This window comes from Perna viridis, chromosome 8 (genome assembly GCF_037379345.1).
Source record: "Perna viridis isolate PV_CMFRI_1.1 ecotype Kerala chromosome 8, ASM3737934v1, whole genome shotgun sequence".
Taxonomy (NCBI): domain Eukaryota; kingdom Metazoa; phylum Mollusca; class Bivalvia; order Mytilida; family Mytilidae; genus Perna; species Perna viridis.
The window spans coordinates 4,833,527-4,853,123 of NC_142452.1; the positions used below are offsets into that span (position 1 = coordinate 4,833,527).

At 31.4% G+C, this 19,597-nt stretch overlaps 2 protein-coding genes across 10 annotated transcripts in view; one reads left to right on the forward strand and one right to left on the reverse strand.

The window, feature by feature from the left end:
• LOC148609035 (uncharacterized) overlaps positions 1 to 10,626 on the forward strand; it is a 51,250-nt gene extending 40,624 nt beyond the window's left edge. For 7 of the 9 annotated variants that reach the window (XM_088542340.1, XM_088542339.1, XM_088542337.1 and 4 more), the window contains 7 exons: positions 312 to 436; positions 3,627 to 3,931; positions 4,204 to 4,257; positions 4,582 to 4,720; positions 5,358 to 5,473; positions 5,972 to 6,053; positions 6,915 to 9,149. In XM_088542340.1, coding sequence (XP_088398466.1) covers positions 312 to 436; positions 3,627 to 3,931; positions 4,204 to 4,257; positions 4,582 to 4,720; positions 5,358 to 5,473; positions 5,972 to 6,053; positions 6,915 to 7,252 — 1,159 coding nt within the window. In that variant the 3' untranslated portion in view covers positions 7,253 to 9,149. Of the gene's footprint in view, positions 1 to 311; positions 437 to 3,626; positions 3,932 to 4,203; positions 4,258 to 4,581; positions 4,721 to 5,357; positions 5,474 to 5,971; positions 6,054 to 6,914; positions 9,150 to 9,542 lie in introns of those variants that run through there. The other 2 variants (XR_015914758.1, XR_015914759.1) reach the window with 2 other exon arrangements.
• Positions 10,627 to 11,708: 1,082 nt separating this feature from the next.
• The window catches only part of LOC148609036 (1,4-alpha-glucan-branching enzyme-like), a 29,106-nt gene continuing 21,217 nt past the window's right edge, over positions 11,709 to 19,597 (reverse strand). The window contains exons 13-15 of the mRNA XM_088542336.1: positions 19,188 to 19,321; positions 18,018 to 18,135; positions 11,709 to 16,829 (exon numbers count right to left, since the gene is read on the reverse strand). Coding sequence (XP_088398462.1) covers positions 16,782 to 16,829; positions 18,018 to 18,135; positions 19,188 to 19,321 — 300 coding nt within the window. The 3' untranslated portion in view covers positions 11,709 to 16,781. The remainder of the gene's footprint in view (positions 16,830 to 18,017; positions 18,136 to 19,187; positions 19,322 to 19,597) is intronic.

Sequence of the window (19,597 nt, forward strand, 5' to 3'; positions counted from 1 at the left end):
GAAAGTATATAGCTAATTGTAATGTTTGGTCATTTTTTTTATATTTATAGTTTAAATTGAATATAAAAAAAACAGCAATATTTATTTTTTTTTTCAGTTATTTGGGAAATAGAGGAAATTTAGATTTAACTTAATTTAACTTAATTTTACTTAGATAAAATTATCGTCTTTCATGAAAAAAAAATAGATAAATTGTCATTTGTAACCAACAAACATAATCTTTTATAGTATATACAATAAAGCTACTCATTAAAACAAAGTAGACATGGTCCATGAAAACACCGGAAAGATGAAATGATTTTTATCTTCAGACTTCGAAAGTCAGGAGAGGAACTGCTACACAGCAAGAAAATTCTGTTCTTGATAGTGCTGTTGAATATAATTGATTGTGGGCTTGTTTTAGGAGAGCTGATTTTAGACATTCATTATATAAAAGGTAAGGAACACATAAATCGGTATCAATTTAAGTTGCAGAAACCACAAACGATCTTTGCACTCATTTGATTTACCACATTCTGTATGATGTCTAGTTGGCTGAGTGTGTCAAAGTACGTTTACAAAGGCTGCCAAATTTTTACTTAGAAAAATATTTCAAAAGACGAAAGGCAAAAAGAAAATACAGATTTATCTCAATTTCAAGTTACTTAAAATATCTTTCTGTTTAACAGTACATAGAAAACATGTTAATTTAAAGCAAAACAACATTGTAAAAACAAGTAGTATTCATGGTGCATCTACTAAAATGTCTTCTTCATAAATTCAAACAAAAGCAATACATTTAACAGCACAGAAACAGGAAGAGAACATTGAACCGTTTTACAAATCAGAGGACACGTACACTGCACCAACTGACTAATCGTGATGAGATCATAGTGTTGTAGTGGCTTTACTTTCAGTGTCCTATATTTTACAAGTTTTTACACATATGTTATTTGTTTGTTGACTTCCAACTTTACGTTTTTTTTACAGAAATCATTTTGTATTTTTCAAATTAACAATTGATAAACAGAATGAAAAAAATACGAATTTTAAAACGAAAGTTTCAAATCAATCTTAAAATCATAAAATACATTCTATACTAAAGTACTAATAGCTTATTGTCAAGCTTTTAATGTTGTTTGATATGTAACGTAATTTTGAATTTTCATCAGTCAGGAATTAACAATTACAAAAGCTGTATTGTATAGCAGGCTATGATATTGGTAATAAAATGTAAAGCATTAAAGCATTTGGTATCTGAAAAATATACTTGACTATCAGTTAATGGACATATGTACTAAGAATGCAATTATATTCGCTAAGAAAATTATTCTCATGTAAGATAACATGCGCATTGGAACTGATAAACATGTATATACATTTGTAAATACTGGCTTTATTTTTTTTTAATTTAAAAGCACATCTCTCCATACATCTACGCTCCGTACGATGTATTTTGTTCTTACTTTTAAAATGTATGTAAAATTTAAATGCACGTTTAATCATTAATTAAATTTCTAACTACCAATATCAATTCTAACGTCTAAAGTGCGCCCCAGTAGTTATAATGATCCGATGTCTCCTGATTAATCTACAAATTATATTACTGTCCATAATTGAGACAATAACTACACATGTAAAATGCGCCCCAATAGTAATAAGGATCCGAGTTAAACATGCAGCAGACAGCGATATAATTTTCATTAAACCTTCCTGTTCTCTTAAACTTGATATATATTGAACAAATGTGTGAGAATCACAAAAATGACGATGTGTACAATATCATATTTTAAGAGACAATGGTCGGTAGTATTGTACGTTGGATATTCTAGATATGAAAATATCATATCAACAAGCGCATGAACTTTTTCATAAGGGCACCTAATTACTTTACTTATAGTGGAGATTTGGCAACGAAACCTGACAGTTTATTATTTCCAATACACAAAACTTGGAATGAAATACATAAACAGTAAATGACTGTTGTTATTACGCCTGTATATAATTTAATGGTAATCTGCTTCTTCTGGGGAGTAAATAATCATAACATAGGGTTATATCAACAGTATACGTTTCTATTAATTAAAACTTCTCTAGGGTAAATTATAAAACGTTAGATTAAATTGACATTATTTCATAGATAAGAAAATAATCAAAATGCTTCGCTGATGATTGGCATTCCAGAAAGTTATTGCACATAATTGAAAGTTAAAAGATTGATCTGAAGATATCTAATTGTGATAACCCTTTTGTCTATCATCTCTATATATCAACTGAGTGGTAATTGACCTCCGGTATGAGGTTTTTGTTTGGGTAAAATGCAAATACAGATTACTGTAAAAATTACAAATGTTTAAGCATTAGGGCAAAACATTTTAAGATAAATTACATCTTGTAGTATTGCTTTAATTTTTTGGATATTCAGAAAAAAATATGCTAAAATTGAATAAAAAAAAAACAGAAATAAATAAAAAAAAAAACAAAACAAAACATAAAAATGAAAAATAAAAACTAATAGGTAGATGGATTTCACAAAACACTGTACGTTTTATTTCATTCCTAATTATATCGTCTTTTTTTACTGTGGGTCGAAATTAACATGGAACTTAAATTCTTAAAGACTTGAAAGTGAAAAAAAGGAGACTGATTGAAAGTAGTGGAAAATAAATGACAATAAACAATAGGTCATTACGAGTGTTACGGTTGTTACGAAAAAAGCGGCCTGCAATGTAAATAAATCATAGAAATACTAGTTTAATTTTGAGTTGCTATAAACCTGCTAGAACTTGGCAGCTTCCGCAAAAGTTATTTTGACATAGATATGTTGCTTATACATCTAAATTAAGGCTATCATTGCTAATAATTTACGGTGTCACAGTGACCTAATTGACTGATTTGTAGTTCTACTTGACCTGATTGACTGCTTTTTAGTTCCACATGACTTGATTGACCGATTTGTAATTCCACCTGACCTGATTTTTACTTCCACTTGACCTGATTGACTGATTTTTAGTTCCATTTGACCTGATCTGTAGTTCCACTTCGAATATGACATACAACCTTGTGTGTCATAGTTATACTCTTCCTCTTTGACCTACAACGAGCAGATTTCTTGCAGAAAGAGAACTCCTCACCCTTCTTGGGAATCTGTGTCAATCCCCTGTTTTTCAGTAAATGGTGGTGTTTGTTTTTCTGTGTTTGTTTTTTTAGATCATCTGTGTTGTAGAATATGATTTCTTCAACTGTTGTCTTATTATGGTTTCAGCTATTATTTTGCTTACGAATTTTACCTCGTCTTTATCTTCGATATTATCTTTTCTTCTTAAATTGGAAATGTTTTCACTGTTGATTGTTTTATTTACACATCTTACTATTCTTTAATATTATTGTTTTTGTTGCTATTTCCCTGACACTTATCAATTTTGACTTAAGCTCTTTTAGTTCATTTTTTTTACTTTGAAACTAAAAAGACAAATGTTGGATTGTTTGAAATTATAATTGACTATTTACCTGAATAGGTACAATATTGGTGTTATGACTGCTGAATCTATAGACGTCGTCAGCCATGTCCAATCGTGTTTGATCGTTTTCGTATATTAAATAGTAAGAGAATAACTTGTTACTTGTTTTCTCTTGATTTGTTTCAGATATGGTTTATGATTCAAAGGCATTAATAAAAAAATTCATTGCAGTGCTCAGTACACAATTTCATTCCATATTTGGATTTATTCATAGTTTAAACATCCCAGCGTATTTCAATACCGTAATAGAAACAATATCACTACCTCCGAAGTTTAATCAGACTCTGACGAATGGTACCAGTGATTTTCCTGTTTTTACACAGGAGGATGTGCCAACGTATTTCAATCCTTCAGGAACAACGATTGAGGAAGATATTTCTCATGCCTTTCATAAGGCTAGCATAGCAATACTTGGGTTTCTCTGTCTTATGGTAAGAATACAAATGGTGGACCAATATAGTTGTAACATAGCCATTATCATTATTATCATTAGATATACAATAAGTTGCTACGTGATTTAGCTTTGAGAACTTCTGGCAGGTATGTTAAATTGAAAGTAAACTTTTTTCTAAAACAAAATTTAAAAATCTTAAACGAACTGTTATAGTTAAATCTTATTTTTTGTGTCATTTCATTTTTTATTATTATGCATTCACTCATTTTGTTCATAATTTATAAATTATTCTCTTGTATGTATCTGTAGACCATACTGAAGGTGTTCTGCTATGGTAAAGGCATCTTGAAGAAGAAACTAGAGGTGAATATAATTATGTTTTATTTACAAGATGAGTCCTAAATGATCAATATTAACAGATTTCAACAATATAAAGGGAAAGTTACTAATAGAAATTAAAACAACGTTTTAACAACCCAGGCAGAGCATTAGAATTTTGGAAAGAGAAAATTGACATATCCATCAACTAACCTATGGTGGTGCCTATTTTGACGAATCATATGGTATTTACAATTTGTAAGAATATTCAAGCATTGACTTTTATTATTTCAGTCAAAAGTTGGTAAATAACACAACATCAAAATATAAAATGCATATACCATATAAATATATTTCACTTTGTTTCAGTTGTTTGACGGTTTTATTGTAATCATTTCATTTGCCCTCGATCTTGCGTTTATAAAAGGGATGATGGAGTACCCACTGGAAGACGCAGTAATCATTCTTGCGTTTTTAATACCCTGGAGGGTAATAAGGGTGGCTAATAGTAAGTAATTCAAATGATACAGGCATTGGCACAACATTTGGAGGAGCTTATACATGTATTAGTACAAATACATTAATTATTGTAAGTTTGTTAAAATGTTGCCCTCTTCTCTTCGATTTAAAACATGTAAAACTATTCAGTTGGATTATCATCTCATGCAGGTATAAATAGTATTTTACTTCCTGCATGGTTTCATATGATGTATAACCTTTTTTTCAAATTCCATTGAGAAGTTTATGAGGAGTCGCGATAAATAACTATACAATATGCATCCTCCTTTATTCACATCTTCTTATGATGCATTAAGCACAGATCATTTTCTTCTCGGGGCAAGGATTTTATGTTGAGTTCAATATTTTAAAAATTTATTGTGAGTATTTTTTTCAAAAACAGCCTGAGTTAAAAAAAGATATTTGAAAAAGACTACATCGTTAAGTAATGAGGGGAATATTGAGTCATTTTTTTCTCTCCATGACTGAGTAAAACTTTACTTGGAATTTGGAATAATTTCTTTTTTTTTTAATTTTAAAGTACAGGGAGACTCCACAGCAGACACTTAAATACGACTCCGAGAGGCACATACATACAAATGTATCTCAGTTTGATATGTCTGAATGTTTATTAATTTTATTTAAAGGTTTAGTTGTCTCTGTCACAGACCAAGCTCATCTTCAGCTGAAAATTATTTATTCTCAGAAAAAGTCGACAGAGTCCAGATTACAGTTCAGTCAACAACAGAATCATTATCACAGGGTTAGTATCATCTATACGAAGCAGAGAAACGTTCGGACACAATGATGTTTTACTTACCTCCGTAAGTTCATCATATGTTCCGTATCCTGGCATTTTGTTGGAAATAGACAAATGAAAAAAAATGATCTAACAAATTGTACCTACAACAGGTGCATATAGATATTTCATGCGCTTTTAAGATTTTGATGCCGCGTTTCCGTTTCATGCTACGCAACTTATAGTTGATTCGATTCGATAAAAATATTTCAATTGGAAAAATATGATCTGCAATTGATTGGATAGAAGGCTCCTTAATACATCCTCTCAGACAACATACAATAACATACATACGATTAATACAAAGAAAGATACCCATATTTGTCGACAAGTTTGTGTCAGATTTTTGCTCAAGTATTTTGGTCGTCATCAAGTTTCCTTATGTATTTGTTTATTTGTATGTTTTGTAACTAGCAGCTTCATGAATTGTATTTTGAACTTTCATTACCATTACTTTTGAAGGATGTTCTGAATAGAATTAAAAAACTATGTGAAGAAGAAGGTATCCCAGAATGGAAAATAACATCTGCAATTGGTGAAATACGTAAGTTATAAATCTTTCGGGGAAGATAGAACCAATTAACATCAGTCTTGTCTTTGTTTTGATAATTATTAAAGGCAGCCCAACATAACTACAAAAATACATTTTGATGTAGTCGGAAAAAATACATATGTGTAAATACATATCTAAAAACAGAATCACAGAGGCACAATTGTTAATCTACTCAATATGACGCCATGAAGTCCTCTAAGTGAAAACAAACTTAAGGTTACTATAATGGGTTTTTATTTTCTTTACCTTGACATTTTGTAGAGTTGACCAATACTTAGATCCTCATCTACCCTTACATACAAGTTATGTTATAGAGTTGACCAATGCTTAGATCCTCATCTACCCTTAAATACAAGTTATAGAGTTGACCAATGCTTGGATCCTCATCTACCCTTACATACAAGTTATGTTATAGAGTTTACCAATGCTTAGATCCTCATCTACCCTTACATACAAGTTATAGAGTTGACCAATGCTTGGATCCTCATCTATCCTTACATACAAGTTATAGAGTTGACCAATGCTTGGATCCTCATCTACCCTTACATACAAGTTATAGAGTTGACCAATGCTTGGATCCTCATCTACCCTTACATACAAGTTATGTTATAGAGTTGACCAATGCTTGGATCGTTATCTACCCTTACATACAAGTTATCTTAAAGTGTTGACCAATGCTGGATCGTTATCTACCCTTATATACCAGTTATGTTATGGAGTTGACCAATGCTTTTGATCTTTATTTACACATACATACATTGTTAATAGTATTGTCACTCTGATTTTAATTTTAGTTGTAATAACAAATCGTCTTTCTTGTCTATATATGGTGTTTTACATGTTTTTTTTCAGCATTTCCGAGAAAAAAGAGATCGAAAAAATTTGGATTATCCATTAAAAAGAAATTAGACAAATCAATAAACTGTATTCGTCTTCATGACCCACGAGTCTCTCTTCCATATGGAGATCCAAAAATAGTAATTGAACCTGAAGTAGACCATTCTGATACGGAGGAGGACGCACAGAAGCAGAGAATGTTTCAAGTACCTTCAATTCACATTATCGAACCATCTGATGTTATATATGAGTCCGACGAAGATGCGGACATCGAAAGTGAGTTACATTTTTCTAGTGATGAGGAAACTGAAGACGATAATAACAATGATGACGATGAAATGAGAAGATCATGACACAGGCTGTCTCTAAATGACATCTTACATCGATTTAAATTATATGTGCGACCTGTTTAGAATAGTTTCCTTATGTCCAATACTGCACAGGAGTAGTGAAATGTTGGGTTGGTACATCCTGTTTACAAATCATTACTCATGCCACCAATGTTTACATACTTTTGAACCGCCCAGACCCGATCAAAGTATACTATCAGCAAAATGTTCTCTCAGCTTACCGTCCTTACAAATTTTGGCAAAATATAAGGCAAAGAAAGAGCAAGTAATAATGAGCCTACACTTTTTAAGTAACCAGGAGGGCACGGCATTGCTCTAAAAATATGAGAATAATTCGGAATGATTGAATACAATGAAAATTTTGTAGTAAAGTCGAGTTGATCACTGAATGAATTATTCATAGTATTTTTTGAATTTTGGAAAAACCTACGAATAAAATACTCTTGACTTTGTATCATTCTTTTTTTTAATCTGAAATAAGTTGGTAATGTTCAGATATCGGATGTATTTTTTTTCTATTTCATTTTTTTTTTCATTTATCAAAAGAATAGAAATATTTACTTCAAATTCCGTCCTCGAATAAAACTTATTCCGCGCATAAAAAATCTTCCGACTTAATGTACAGATTTTTAGTTTCTTATTGTTATATTGTCATACATTATTGTAGTTATGAACCAAATTCAAAAAAGGCAATAGTTAATGACAAGGTATGATATTAAAAGCAGTCCCATTGTCAGGAACAAATGAAAGTTAAGTTACATTTGCCTGGAGAACAACCAAATTTTATTTATTTGTCAATATTCATTTACTTAAGGTCAACTTAGATTTCAATTTGAGCAAGTAGAATTTTCGTCATCATATCTGATAGGACAATGTACATTAACTGTTAACGTTTTATCCTGCATGGGATAATGGCCAATCACCTTTAAAGTTGTTATCAACTTTTGTATGAGAAATAGTTCATACATGTATATATCAGGGTATATACAGAAGTATACATGTACAGTAACTAAAAGTATACATGTACAATCAAAAGAATTATACATGTACATTTACTAGAATTATACATGTACAGTTTGTACTAGAATTATACATGTACAAATACTGGAAGTATACATGTAAAGTTACTATAGAAGTATACATGTACAGTTACATGTATAAATACTGGTATACATGTATATATGTACATTACTGTAATAGAGAAACTTGTCCAAACCAAACCCCTTTTGGACGACAGGTTTTGATTGGTTTAGGAAGGTGTACGGTTTACACAGGTTTAAAACGTATCAAATAAGAATATGTCTTGTTTACACAGGTTTCTGGTTTCGGTTTTGAAAAATTTCACTGTATTGTAATTAACTTTAATCTGTCTACGTCGCCAACAAATTTCATTGGAACGCTAAGTATAAATCATTTGATGGTGTTTTCATTGTTTTGACAAAACATTTTGAAAAAGAAACATACGAGTTAATGTTTATTCTATAAAGAAATAAGTAAGTACGTGTATTGTAGCAGGGTGAGATGAAGACACAAACTGTATCATGCCAAAAATTTAGAAAAAAAATGAGCAAAATGTACTCACAACGGGAATATATTTGAAACTTTATCAGAAGCAGACTAAGTATGATGCGACATAAAGAAAATGCTTATTTTTTTACAATAATATTATATAGGTTATTTTATAAAGTCTTTCACTGTTCCAATTCGATGTGATTGTATTGATGCATACCTACAGCGCTCATTACAGCGTTTAATGGTAAATATATCTATGCAATGGCTGTAAATAGAATTTGTATCTGATGGGGCAATGATATATAAGTGGGAAAACGTTACTTGTTTCTCAGGATGCATTCATTTGTTATTTTATCATTCCATATTGAAATAAAAGTGTAGATTTGCAGTCTGCTGGTATACGCCTTAACAGATAAATATCTGCACCAAAGATAGGTACATAACTTACCAATATAGGAGTTTTGATAACGCAAAGATAGTATTAAGTAACCGATTGTAATTATGTTCAAGAAACAAAATTCATGAAACAAGAACTTTCTAAAGAAAAAAGGTGAGAAAACATACACGGAATAAGAAAAACAAATATATACAATTGAAAGATGAGTTACGGAAGCCCTGGAGGGACACATACTAATAGACATAATACTTATTTGTTAAGGCTTTTTTGTTATAACTCTGTTGTAACTTATTTGATTTCGGTTAAGATTTCAACGGTAGAAATATGACAACTAACTTGTTTTCAGACAGACAAAAAAATCAAACTTGTCACTCTCTGTTATAGCCTGTTTTATCTAGGTTGGTCCATTTAAGCAACATATATGTGTCTTCAATCACCAAGAAGTTATACAGCATTACAGGAAAGCAATTTCGACGTCCTTGTCACTTTTTAGATAGTAAGAAGGCGTTCGATACGGTTGATTGCGGTGAACAAATTGGGAAAATGTGGCAAATTGTGACTACATTTACGACTCATTGAATAGTTGTTTTAGAGCAAATGGCATAACATCGAGACAATGTTAGTTAGACAGGGCAGTGCATTATCAACCTGACCTTCATCTCATCTACATAAAAGGTTTGATAGACGAATTATCACAATTTGGTAAAAGAGCACTGATTTTAGACTTGGTTGGTTGTCCAGTACAAGCTGATGACATGATAAAAGCATTATAAAGAATTAGGTTATTGTGACTCGTGTTTTCCGCTTAGCAGCTCTGTTATCAGTTTTTTTGTTTTTGTTTTTGTTTTTTTTTTTTTTACTTAATTCTTATGTATCAGACATGGAATACAATTGATACCTAATCAGTAAATAGATCTTCGGAATCACAACGAGATTTGATTTTGACTATCTTTGGATCAGGAAGTTGTTGAAGAACTATTGGGAAATCTACGTGCATGTTTATGTCTGTGTTCCAACCTGGTTGAATAAGGGCAAATATATAACGGGATATGTCAAATAATACAAAAAAAAAACTAACTTTGGGGTTCTTTTGGTATCATACCTCAATAGATATGGAAGGTAGGATCATATAACTCAAGTAATATACTAATACATCAAAGATAGTGAATCAACATCCAGGCAGAAGCGAACTATCTGCAACTTAAAGTTTACTTCTGACCTCATGTATCGGCAATAATTAGTAGAACGATAATGTAACCTTGCATAGTATCTTGTATATTTCATACTTTCAATATTGCAATTGATTATAATGTGCCACTACGAGATGAAATATGTAATAGTAGATTTCTCCTACAATCTTGGTTCCCTTGATAACTCTTTCCTATGTTTGGTTTATTCATAGTTTCTAAAATGCTACAATTGATAGATGTTAGGAACTAGATTAGTAAATAAACACTTGTTATTTTTATCCATTTGTAATATTTCTGATATATTTATGAACGTTGATTTTCCAATTGTTCTTTCTTATCATCAGGCGCGGATCCAAGGACTAGCGTACCGGGCGTACGCCCCCCCCCCCCCCCCCCAAAAAAAAAAAAAAAATCGGAAAAAAATTAACCACAACTTTCACACCACAATACTTTCTGCTTTGCTTTGCACGGCATTTAATTCAATTAACGCCCCCCCCCCACCCCCAAACTCAAATCCTGGATCCGCCCTGTCATATCTGGCGCCAGACTTCATCTTGAGTCACAATATGGTGATGTGATGTTTAAACAACTAAATCAAAGAACATTTTGAAATTATAAACCTGCATATACATGTTAATAAAACATCTTGACTAGAAGATGACATGAGCACAAAAATGGAAATTGGATAAATGTCAAGAGTAAATAAAACCAATATAAGAAATTTACCTATTGGGACCACTTGAATTTCTCTCAATGTACAGAAAATTTAGGGTTTAGTATCAAGTCACATGACTGGCCTTATTACCCTTAAGCCGAAATTGTGTATGTAATTTGACAATGACTTCAAAGGTCAAGTTCAAAAGTCACACACCTTGGTACACGACGCTTCGCCTTGGCGTGATATGCCCACATGATGAATATCAGATATCTAAGTAAAAAGACAACCAAAAAAATATGGCCCGGATAAAATTTTGTATGGATTTGGCCAACATTTTGTATGTTATTTATCTTTAAAATCAAAGTTCAAGGGTCAAGGTCAAAAGTCATCTACACTGAAACATTACACTCTGTCTTGCAGTGATATACTTGCATACCAAATATCAGATATCTAAGTAAAGACAAAAAAGTTATGGGCCTAGACAAAACTTTGTGTGGTATTTTGGCAAAATGTGTATGTTGTTTGACCTGAAGGTTAAGGTCAAATGTCACCTACTCTGGTACGCGGCACTCCTTCTTGAATATTAGAAGTCTAGGTCAAAAGACAAAAAAAGTAATGGTCTTGACAAATTTTGTATGAAAAGTGTTAAGAAGAAAAATCTTTATGGGGGTCATTTCGGGTCCAGATGAGCAAAAACAAAGGTAGGTTACATATTTTTATTTTTGATATGTTTCAGTAGAGAAGTCCTGCTATACATCCATGCATATACATGTATTTGGATAATATTTTCTTCCTGTCTTGGCAAAACGGGTCTGAAAAATAGCCTATCGTCATGGATTCCAAAATGACAAAAATTAGGAATTAAGTTGTTATGGTAACCAGATTTAAACCAATCAGGTTGTTTTGTACTTCATTGTAAATACCATTGTACCCTTGGTTCCCTTGGTTACTCTTTTACTTGAGACAATATTTATTTATATAATTATGTAATTTTACATATTTCCACCATTAGATTACATTCAAATTGTGACATTTTTCTAAATTATTAGGCCCTAAATTGGTGGTCGTTGATATAGTGAAGATGAAAATATTTTTCATTTCTTTATTTTATTTATTGTTTTTCCGATATAATATTCAACTGATTGAAAGTCAATTTGGATCAAATATCTAGCATCAATAGATAACTGAAAGTGAAAACTGCATGATTCTTAGGCGGACTGCTACTTAAAGGGAAAGACAACCTTTGCATTAAGTTAGGTTCTTATGAAAATACATACATGTTACCAAAGATAAATAAAAAATTCAATGAAAGTCTGTGTATGGTCAACACTACAGAAGAGTTTTGCAAGATGGCTATTCACAAATATCTCTAATATTTCAAATTTTGCATAACATTATGCCTTTCACAAAAGCCCATTTTGCATTAAAGATGGGCATTCAAAATTATTTAAGTCTAAGAAAATTCTTAACTGTTTGTGAAATCATCAATATCAAAGACTTTGATTGGAGTTATCATGGAAGTTAAGATTATTCTCACACTTAAGTGTTTTTTTAAGTTTGTGGCACTGGGGCCAGATGAATCTATACATGTATTCCATCATATTAAAACAAGGTCTGACCTAACAGTGAAAATTGTCAAGTACACTTATGGACCCACCATCAGTTATTTGCCAATTTTGTCATGATCACAAAAACTAGAACCAGTGACAAATGTGCTAAAGTATTTCTGTATTTACTACATGCATAACCCTTTTGAGGATGGTTTCATATCAATATTAAATGCAGTAGAAAACACATTACATCTATTATAAGCATTTTAATAGGGAATACCTAATATGTATAATATAGCATATTCTTTTTATATGTAGGTAGAAACAAACAATTAAAGCTTTATAAAACAAAGAGTTTAAATGTGATTGGAAGACTTGTTCCACAACCCTTATATATCATTCTTAAAAATAGAACTGTACAAAAAAAGTAATAAAAGATACAAACTTTCTTACATGATAGATTAGAGAGTGACTATCACACCCTTACTGTTTCAACGAGGTGTTGAAGCTAAAGATTTATCAATTATTTGACAAAAATACAAAATTAGCGAGTCAATCTCTTTTGAATAACCTTAAAACAAAGAAATTGATTCGGTAAGGGCAAAATGTGGCTTCTAAAACAAAATCTACATGACGAAAATTTTATGTTGTTTCTGCAGCTCTTTAATGTATTTTATAGTTGATTTGATTGGTTTATGGTAATAATTTGAACATAGACAGTCAAATATGCCTTCAAACTTGGCTGTGATTGGGAAAATCTGTTCAAAAGGCTGGAAAACACCAAATTTTGTGCAGTTTTTCACTATTTTAACAATAGCCACACAAATGTCGACTCTCGTGCTTCATACAATTTGTTTATAATTGTTAGTTACAACCCATGTAAAAATATCTTGAGTCAACAAATGTGTGACCACTTTTGTTCCACACAAAAAACATCTTAAAAATTGCAGAAATGTTAAAAGGTTTTTGTAAAAGTTCCATAAATACATATTGTTATTTCTGGAATAAAGTCAAATCTCATAAAAAATATCTTATATTCAGTGTTTGCGACCATTTTACTATACTACTACTACTACCTAGAAATCACCTATAATCAAATTTTCAAAAATGCCCTAATTAACAGGCCTTACCGAACTTCCTCCTTTGTTTTATTGTTTCCTTATCACATTAGAAGCAGATAGGCTGACAGCAAATCTATATGTCTTACAAAAAAACAATAAGAATATGGATAAGGGCTAGTGCACTATCCGTTTAATTAAATTAAATCTAATTGCAAATTTTAATTATAGCATTTCAAAATATAAGAAAGTGCCCAGTTATTTCAAATTATAACAACTCATTTCAAGTGTCCAAAAATTTCCCTAAAAAAAGGAGCTTGTTGCTGATATGCAACCTTTTTTTTTTTTGTTTTAATCAATTTTCATCTATGAAACATGTTTCTGGAAACATTTTAGCTTTGTCATAGACAAAAAGTTAAATGTGACATATTAATATTTCTATAATTAATTTAAGACCACCAATTAACAATTGTATAAAAACTAAATACATGGCACACAAGTTATTATGTATAATTCAATACATGTATTTACTAATTGTTAAACCAATGCAGATACTATTAGTAATTAAAAAAATTCATTTCATCAAAACACATTTTTTTTCCCTATTGAACAAATTAGGGATGTTAACAAGTGAATTAGCTACTCAATCATCAAGTCTAAATTATAAGATAGTAAAATCACTACTCAAGTACTCAGTATGAGATTGTCTTATTTTTCTTTAGTAAGTTAAGATATTTACATGGTACAACAAAATGAAATAAGTGTAACACTGTACAAATGCCTAATCAACAAAACTGTCATTGAATGGAAAGAAATAATGCAAGTTCCTAAAAATTGTTTCAAATTTACCACCTTACCTGTAAGTTATTGTCCTTCAATATTATTTTCAAGTTCTATGACATATAAAGAAGTGACATTATTTCAAAAATACCACTTCGTCTTTGAAACTTATAAAAGTATAAAGTTTTCACTATAGCACAGGACAATAACAAAAATCCCCAAAACTATAGCAACAGCCAATAAATCTAGTTTATTCTGCAGGAACTAAAGTTTAAAGTAAATAAACTGAGTTGATCAATATATACTATACTTTGTGGGTTACTAGTACCGATCCTAAACTACAGTTTTCATGCGATAAACTCAGTTTATGGATTTTTTGTTACTGTCTCGTGCCATATTTTACTCAGAAATAAAATTCACTTCATATAACAAACTAACACTTAGCATAAAATATGAGGTATATTCAGGAATTCAAACACTAACACAGAACTGACATCCCTACTGACACAATCCTATACCATATGGCAGAGAACCTTAAACACTAACACAGAACTGACATCCCTACTGACACAATCCTATACCATATGGCAGAGAACCTTAAACACTAACACAGAACTGACATCCCTACTGACACAATCCTATACCATATGGCAGAGAATCTTAAACTTGCTACAAGTCCCAATAGAATGTAAAGGAGTATACTTAATGGTCAGTTAGTTAACCTCATGAATGGTATCTACCTCTCTAAATAGTCAGTCATAGTGGTGACACACATAATAATGAATGAAATTATTGAGGCTTGTATCAAATCTAATCAAAATAAGCCATCAACATCATTACAAACAAGTGTTTCATGATGTAACCATAGTTTCATAATAAAAAACCTGGAGGCAAGACAGACTGATGCACAAACAAAAAATCTAAATGTTCTGTTTGAGAGACATAATATTCAAGAGTATTTTTTTATCAACAACCATTAAGACTGGCCAATCATCCTCATCTGTCAATAATGCCATATACAAGAACTATATCACAAATAGTAACAAACATTAGAAGAGTACAAACCTAGATAGTACTGGAGTACAGTATTGTCACCCACTGTAACAAACATTAGAGGAGTACAAACCTAGATAACACTGGAGCACAGTATTGTCACCCATTGGAGTACAGTATTGTCACCCACTGTAACAAACATTAGAGGAGTACAAACCTAGATAACACTGGAGCACAGTATTGTCACCCACTGGAGTACAGTATTGTCACCCACTGGAGCACAGTATTGTCACCCATTGTAACAAACATTAGAGGAGTACAAACCTAGATAGCACTGGAGCACAGTATTGTCACTCACTGGAGTACAGTATTGTCATCCACTGAAGCACAGTATTGTCACCCACTGGAGTACAGTATTGTCACCCATTGTAACAAACATTAGAGGAGTACAAACCTTGATAGCACTGGAGCACAGTATTGTCACCCACTGGAGCACAGTATAGTCACCCACTGGAGTACAGTATTGTCACCCACTGGAGTACAGTATTGTCACCCATTGTTACAAACATTAGAGGAGTACAAACCTTGATAGCACTGGAGTATTGTAACCCACTGATCCATAACCTATATACTTTTACGGATATTTCATATTTTGTAAAAAAGGATTTGATTACTTACAAAGCTATAAGAACATACAACATTTAATGACTTCATCTAAGAATCTAAAAAAATGTAAACTTAGGTACGGCAATCACAAGAGTCAAGCAAAATCCCTAAAATAGGAAGAATATATTACACCATACCTGAACCTTATTTACATCTACACAAAGAAGAAGTTGATGCTGGGGTTCCAGTCTCTCATTGGTCTCTTGTTTTGTCCAAATAAAGAACATTAACAAATTTTCCAAAAATTCTGTTAGAAACTTGTTTCCACCGATTACTCTTCAAACAAGTTCAACAGCAATCTGATACTTATTTGACCAGTCTTCTATTTTGCAAAATGTAATGACAAAGGGTTGTGGGCATAAACATCTCATCCACTGCATAATGTATGGTGCTTTATAATTATAATAGTAAAAAATGACATTTTGGTTCAAAATACACCAGAATAGGTTTGAGTCCTAGATTTTTCATATTTAAGGGAGAACTATACCTTCATTTACATACATGTACATAATTACCAAGCTGCCAAAAATACAACATTCTAAGTAAAGAAAATTTTGATAAAACAGTAGCATAATGTGTGATTTGTCAACAAAGCAATATTGAAAAAGTCAATCATTTTTGACTAGCAAAAACAAAGTTAACAGACAATAGATAACAGTGAGGTTAGGATAAAATGTCATTCCAAATCTTCCATAAAGGCAGGTTCAAAACGTGGAAAATCACAGATTTTAGTCCACTTTGGCTAGCACAAATGCTGTTCTACTTGGAATGTATACCTGAAACAAAAAGTAAGCTGAAATTAGAATGACATCACTGAATTATGCACAGCTTGCTTTGTTTAACATGTAAAACCTTCTGAGAAGGTTGATTATTTCCCTTTGCAAAATTCTGACAAAAGTAATTGTATTTCATGCATATCTTGCCTTTTTTCCAACACATTCTTTATACTATAATTGAAATGAACAGAAATAAAACTGCATTTTCACACCTCAAGCATCTAACAGACATAGTACGAGAATCCCTTTTTAATTCCCGGAAATATTCTTCTGGTTAGTCTGTATTCAGTATGATTGAGGGCTTAATTAAGGCCATAATAAATAAAAAATCCTAGATTCTCATCCAACTTTTCTGAAAAATTTGGGAGGGGGGACAAATTTTTTTTTTTTCATTTTTCCTTCAGTAACTGTCACTTGCCGAAAGATAGCTTTGTTGTTTTGACCACCTATGTGTGATTTGCAATTGATTTTATCAGCACAAAGGTATCTAAGCAGCTCTATCAAGTATATATTTTTATTGCTATGCCTAAAACAGTTCTCATCAAATATGGAACCATTTTAAAAAGAAATAGCAGGGAAAAACTATGATTTTCAAACCAGAAGTTAAAGAATAAAAATATTTATATACTGGGTCCTGGCAAGACATGGAATATTTCCTGAAATTTGAGCAGGGAACATTTTCAAAAATGTATTTTGAAAATAAAAGAAATTAAGGATGAGAATCTAGGAATTTTTTTATTATGGCCACCTGAAGATTAAACTACAGAATGACTGATTTGTAAAAGATTGTTTACGGCTCATCTCATCAAGAAAATTAGCAGCATTCAAAGCAAAACACAAGACCTACTTTTAGGTTCTCCATGTCTCTATACACATCCACCTTTAACAATATTGTTAAATTTTATAGTAGTTATGACATTCTTGCTAAATATTAAATGAACAAATTTTAAACCAATAAATGCTGATTTTTTGCTGTGTTGACAGTCATAACACATATCAACAAAGATATTCCACATGTGAAGATGTCAAGAGATCTTACTGTAAAAGTTACACCCACAGAAAATGCTTGACCATGCATATCATGAAAATAAACATCCCACAGGAATTTTCGCAATATTAAAACTTCAAAACTGCTATTATTACACATTTTTATAAAATATTGTTCTATGATAAGTGCAATAATCCTACCATTAGACTACATCTCCTATTGTCCCAGGGATCATTTGATGTGTAGAATTCTGTATTGTGATCTAATCTCTTGTGTCCACCAAACTCCTCTGCATCAGAATCTAACATTATCTTATATCTTCAGTATGTTAAGGAAACCTCAGTACACAATATGTTAATAAACATCCATAAAAACAGGTGGCTTTAGTTCCAACTGACAGATAATTTCACAGAACAATCAATAGATCAAAGCCATGACAGCAATATCTCACGGGACATTTTGGGCTACGTAGGCTAAAAAGAGGCTATAGAAAGCCTGAAATCTGGCTCTCATATGTATGCATCAATCAATAATAAACTGATGAATATTTAAAATTCAAAGGGAAAAAATATCCAAAACAAATCTTAAAAGAAGCATTTTCTGTTGTTGGAACATATTGTAGCCCTAACAATTCTGCTATTTACCTGTTTAAAATTTCTCACTAAATCAGTTTGATGTGCGAGCTAAAATGTGTGAAATCTGTCAAATTTAAATAACTAAGGCTATAAATCAGTACGGTAATCATTATACATTTCAAACCTGGTGAGTAATTTGTAGTCTAAGAGATTCATACCATGTAATTTCTCTCAGTATGTGTGTTTATGTTACATGTTAAAAAGTGTGGAAATCATGAATTTTGACAGAAAATAACGAAATTTATGTTTCCCCCAAGCATTATTTATTCATGATTTACAAGCCAAAAAGCCTGAAAATTGTTAATTTCAAAGAATAAGGGCAAGAACATTTAAAGATGTATCAAAAATGAATGACAAATGAATGACACTTTTTCAAATGATTTTAAATGCTCTTTTTTCCCTTCTACTCTAAGAATATGACCCAATATAGAAAAATCAAACTGCATGCTATATTTGTTGTTCTGATAGCCATTTAGTTCTCATTACAAACTTGCAAGATATTATTTTGGACCACCTTTTAAAAAAAGTGATCGTGACCAAAAACAAGAGGCTCTCAAGTGCCTTAATCACAAACTACACAAACTATTCCACATAAACTTGCAATATCAAGCTTAACACATAAACCATAAATCAAATATACATGTGTACATTTTCTTGAAAATAAGAGACAACAAACAAAGGATGGATATGGTTTTACATCCACTCCTAAAATAAAACATCAGTATAAAAGGATACTTTCCAGGTATATTAGCACCAATTTTATAATCTGTATAACTATTACTGTGATGAAAGTTAAACACAAACACTAATTTATCAGCTCTGTCAAATACAACCACTTTATCTCCCTCATGTTTTCTGCTTACATAGTTCTGGTAAAAGATACATATTGTAAAAGTTTGGACAAACCATAAATTAAAATTACCAATAAAATGTGAAATTTAAGATGCGAACTGTGATGGTCTTATAAATTCTAAGAAATCAAAATCAAAATCCAAAAACCATCAAAATTATGCAAAAAAAACACAAAAAATTATAGCAAAGAATATAAGTACTTTCATGGTCAGTAATTTTCAAAGTCTGGACATATAATCTACAAGAACAAGGTATATCCATGTAACTGTTCTCGTACATAGGTTATAAACAAA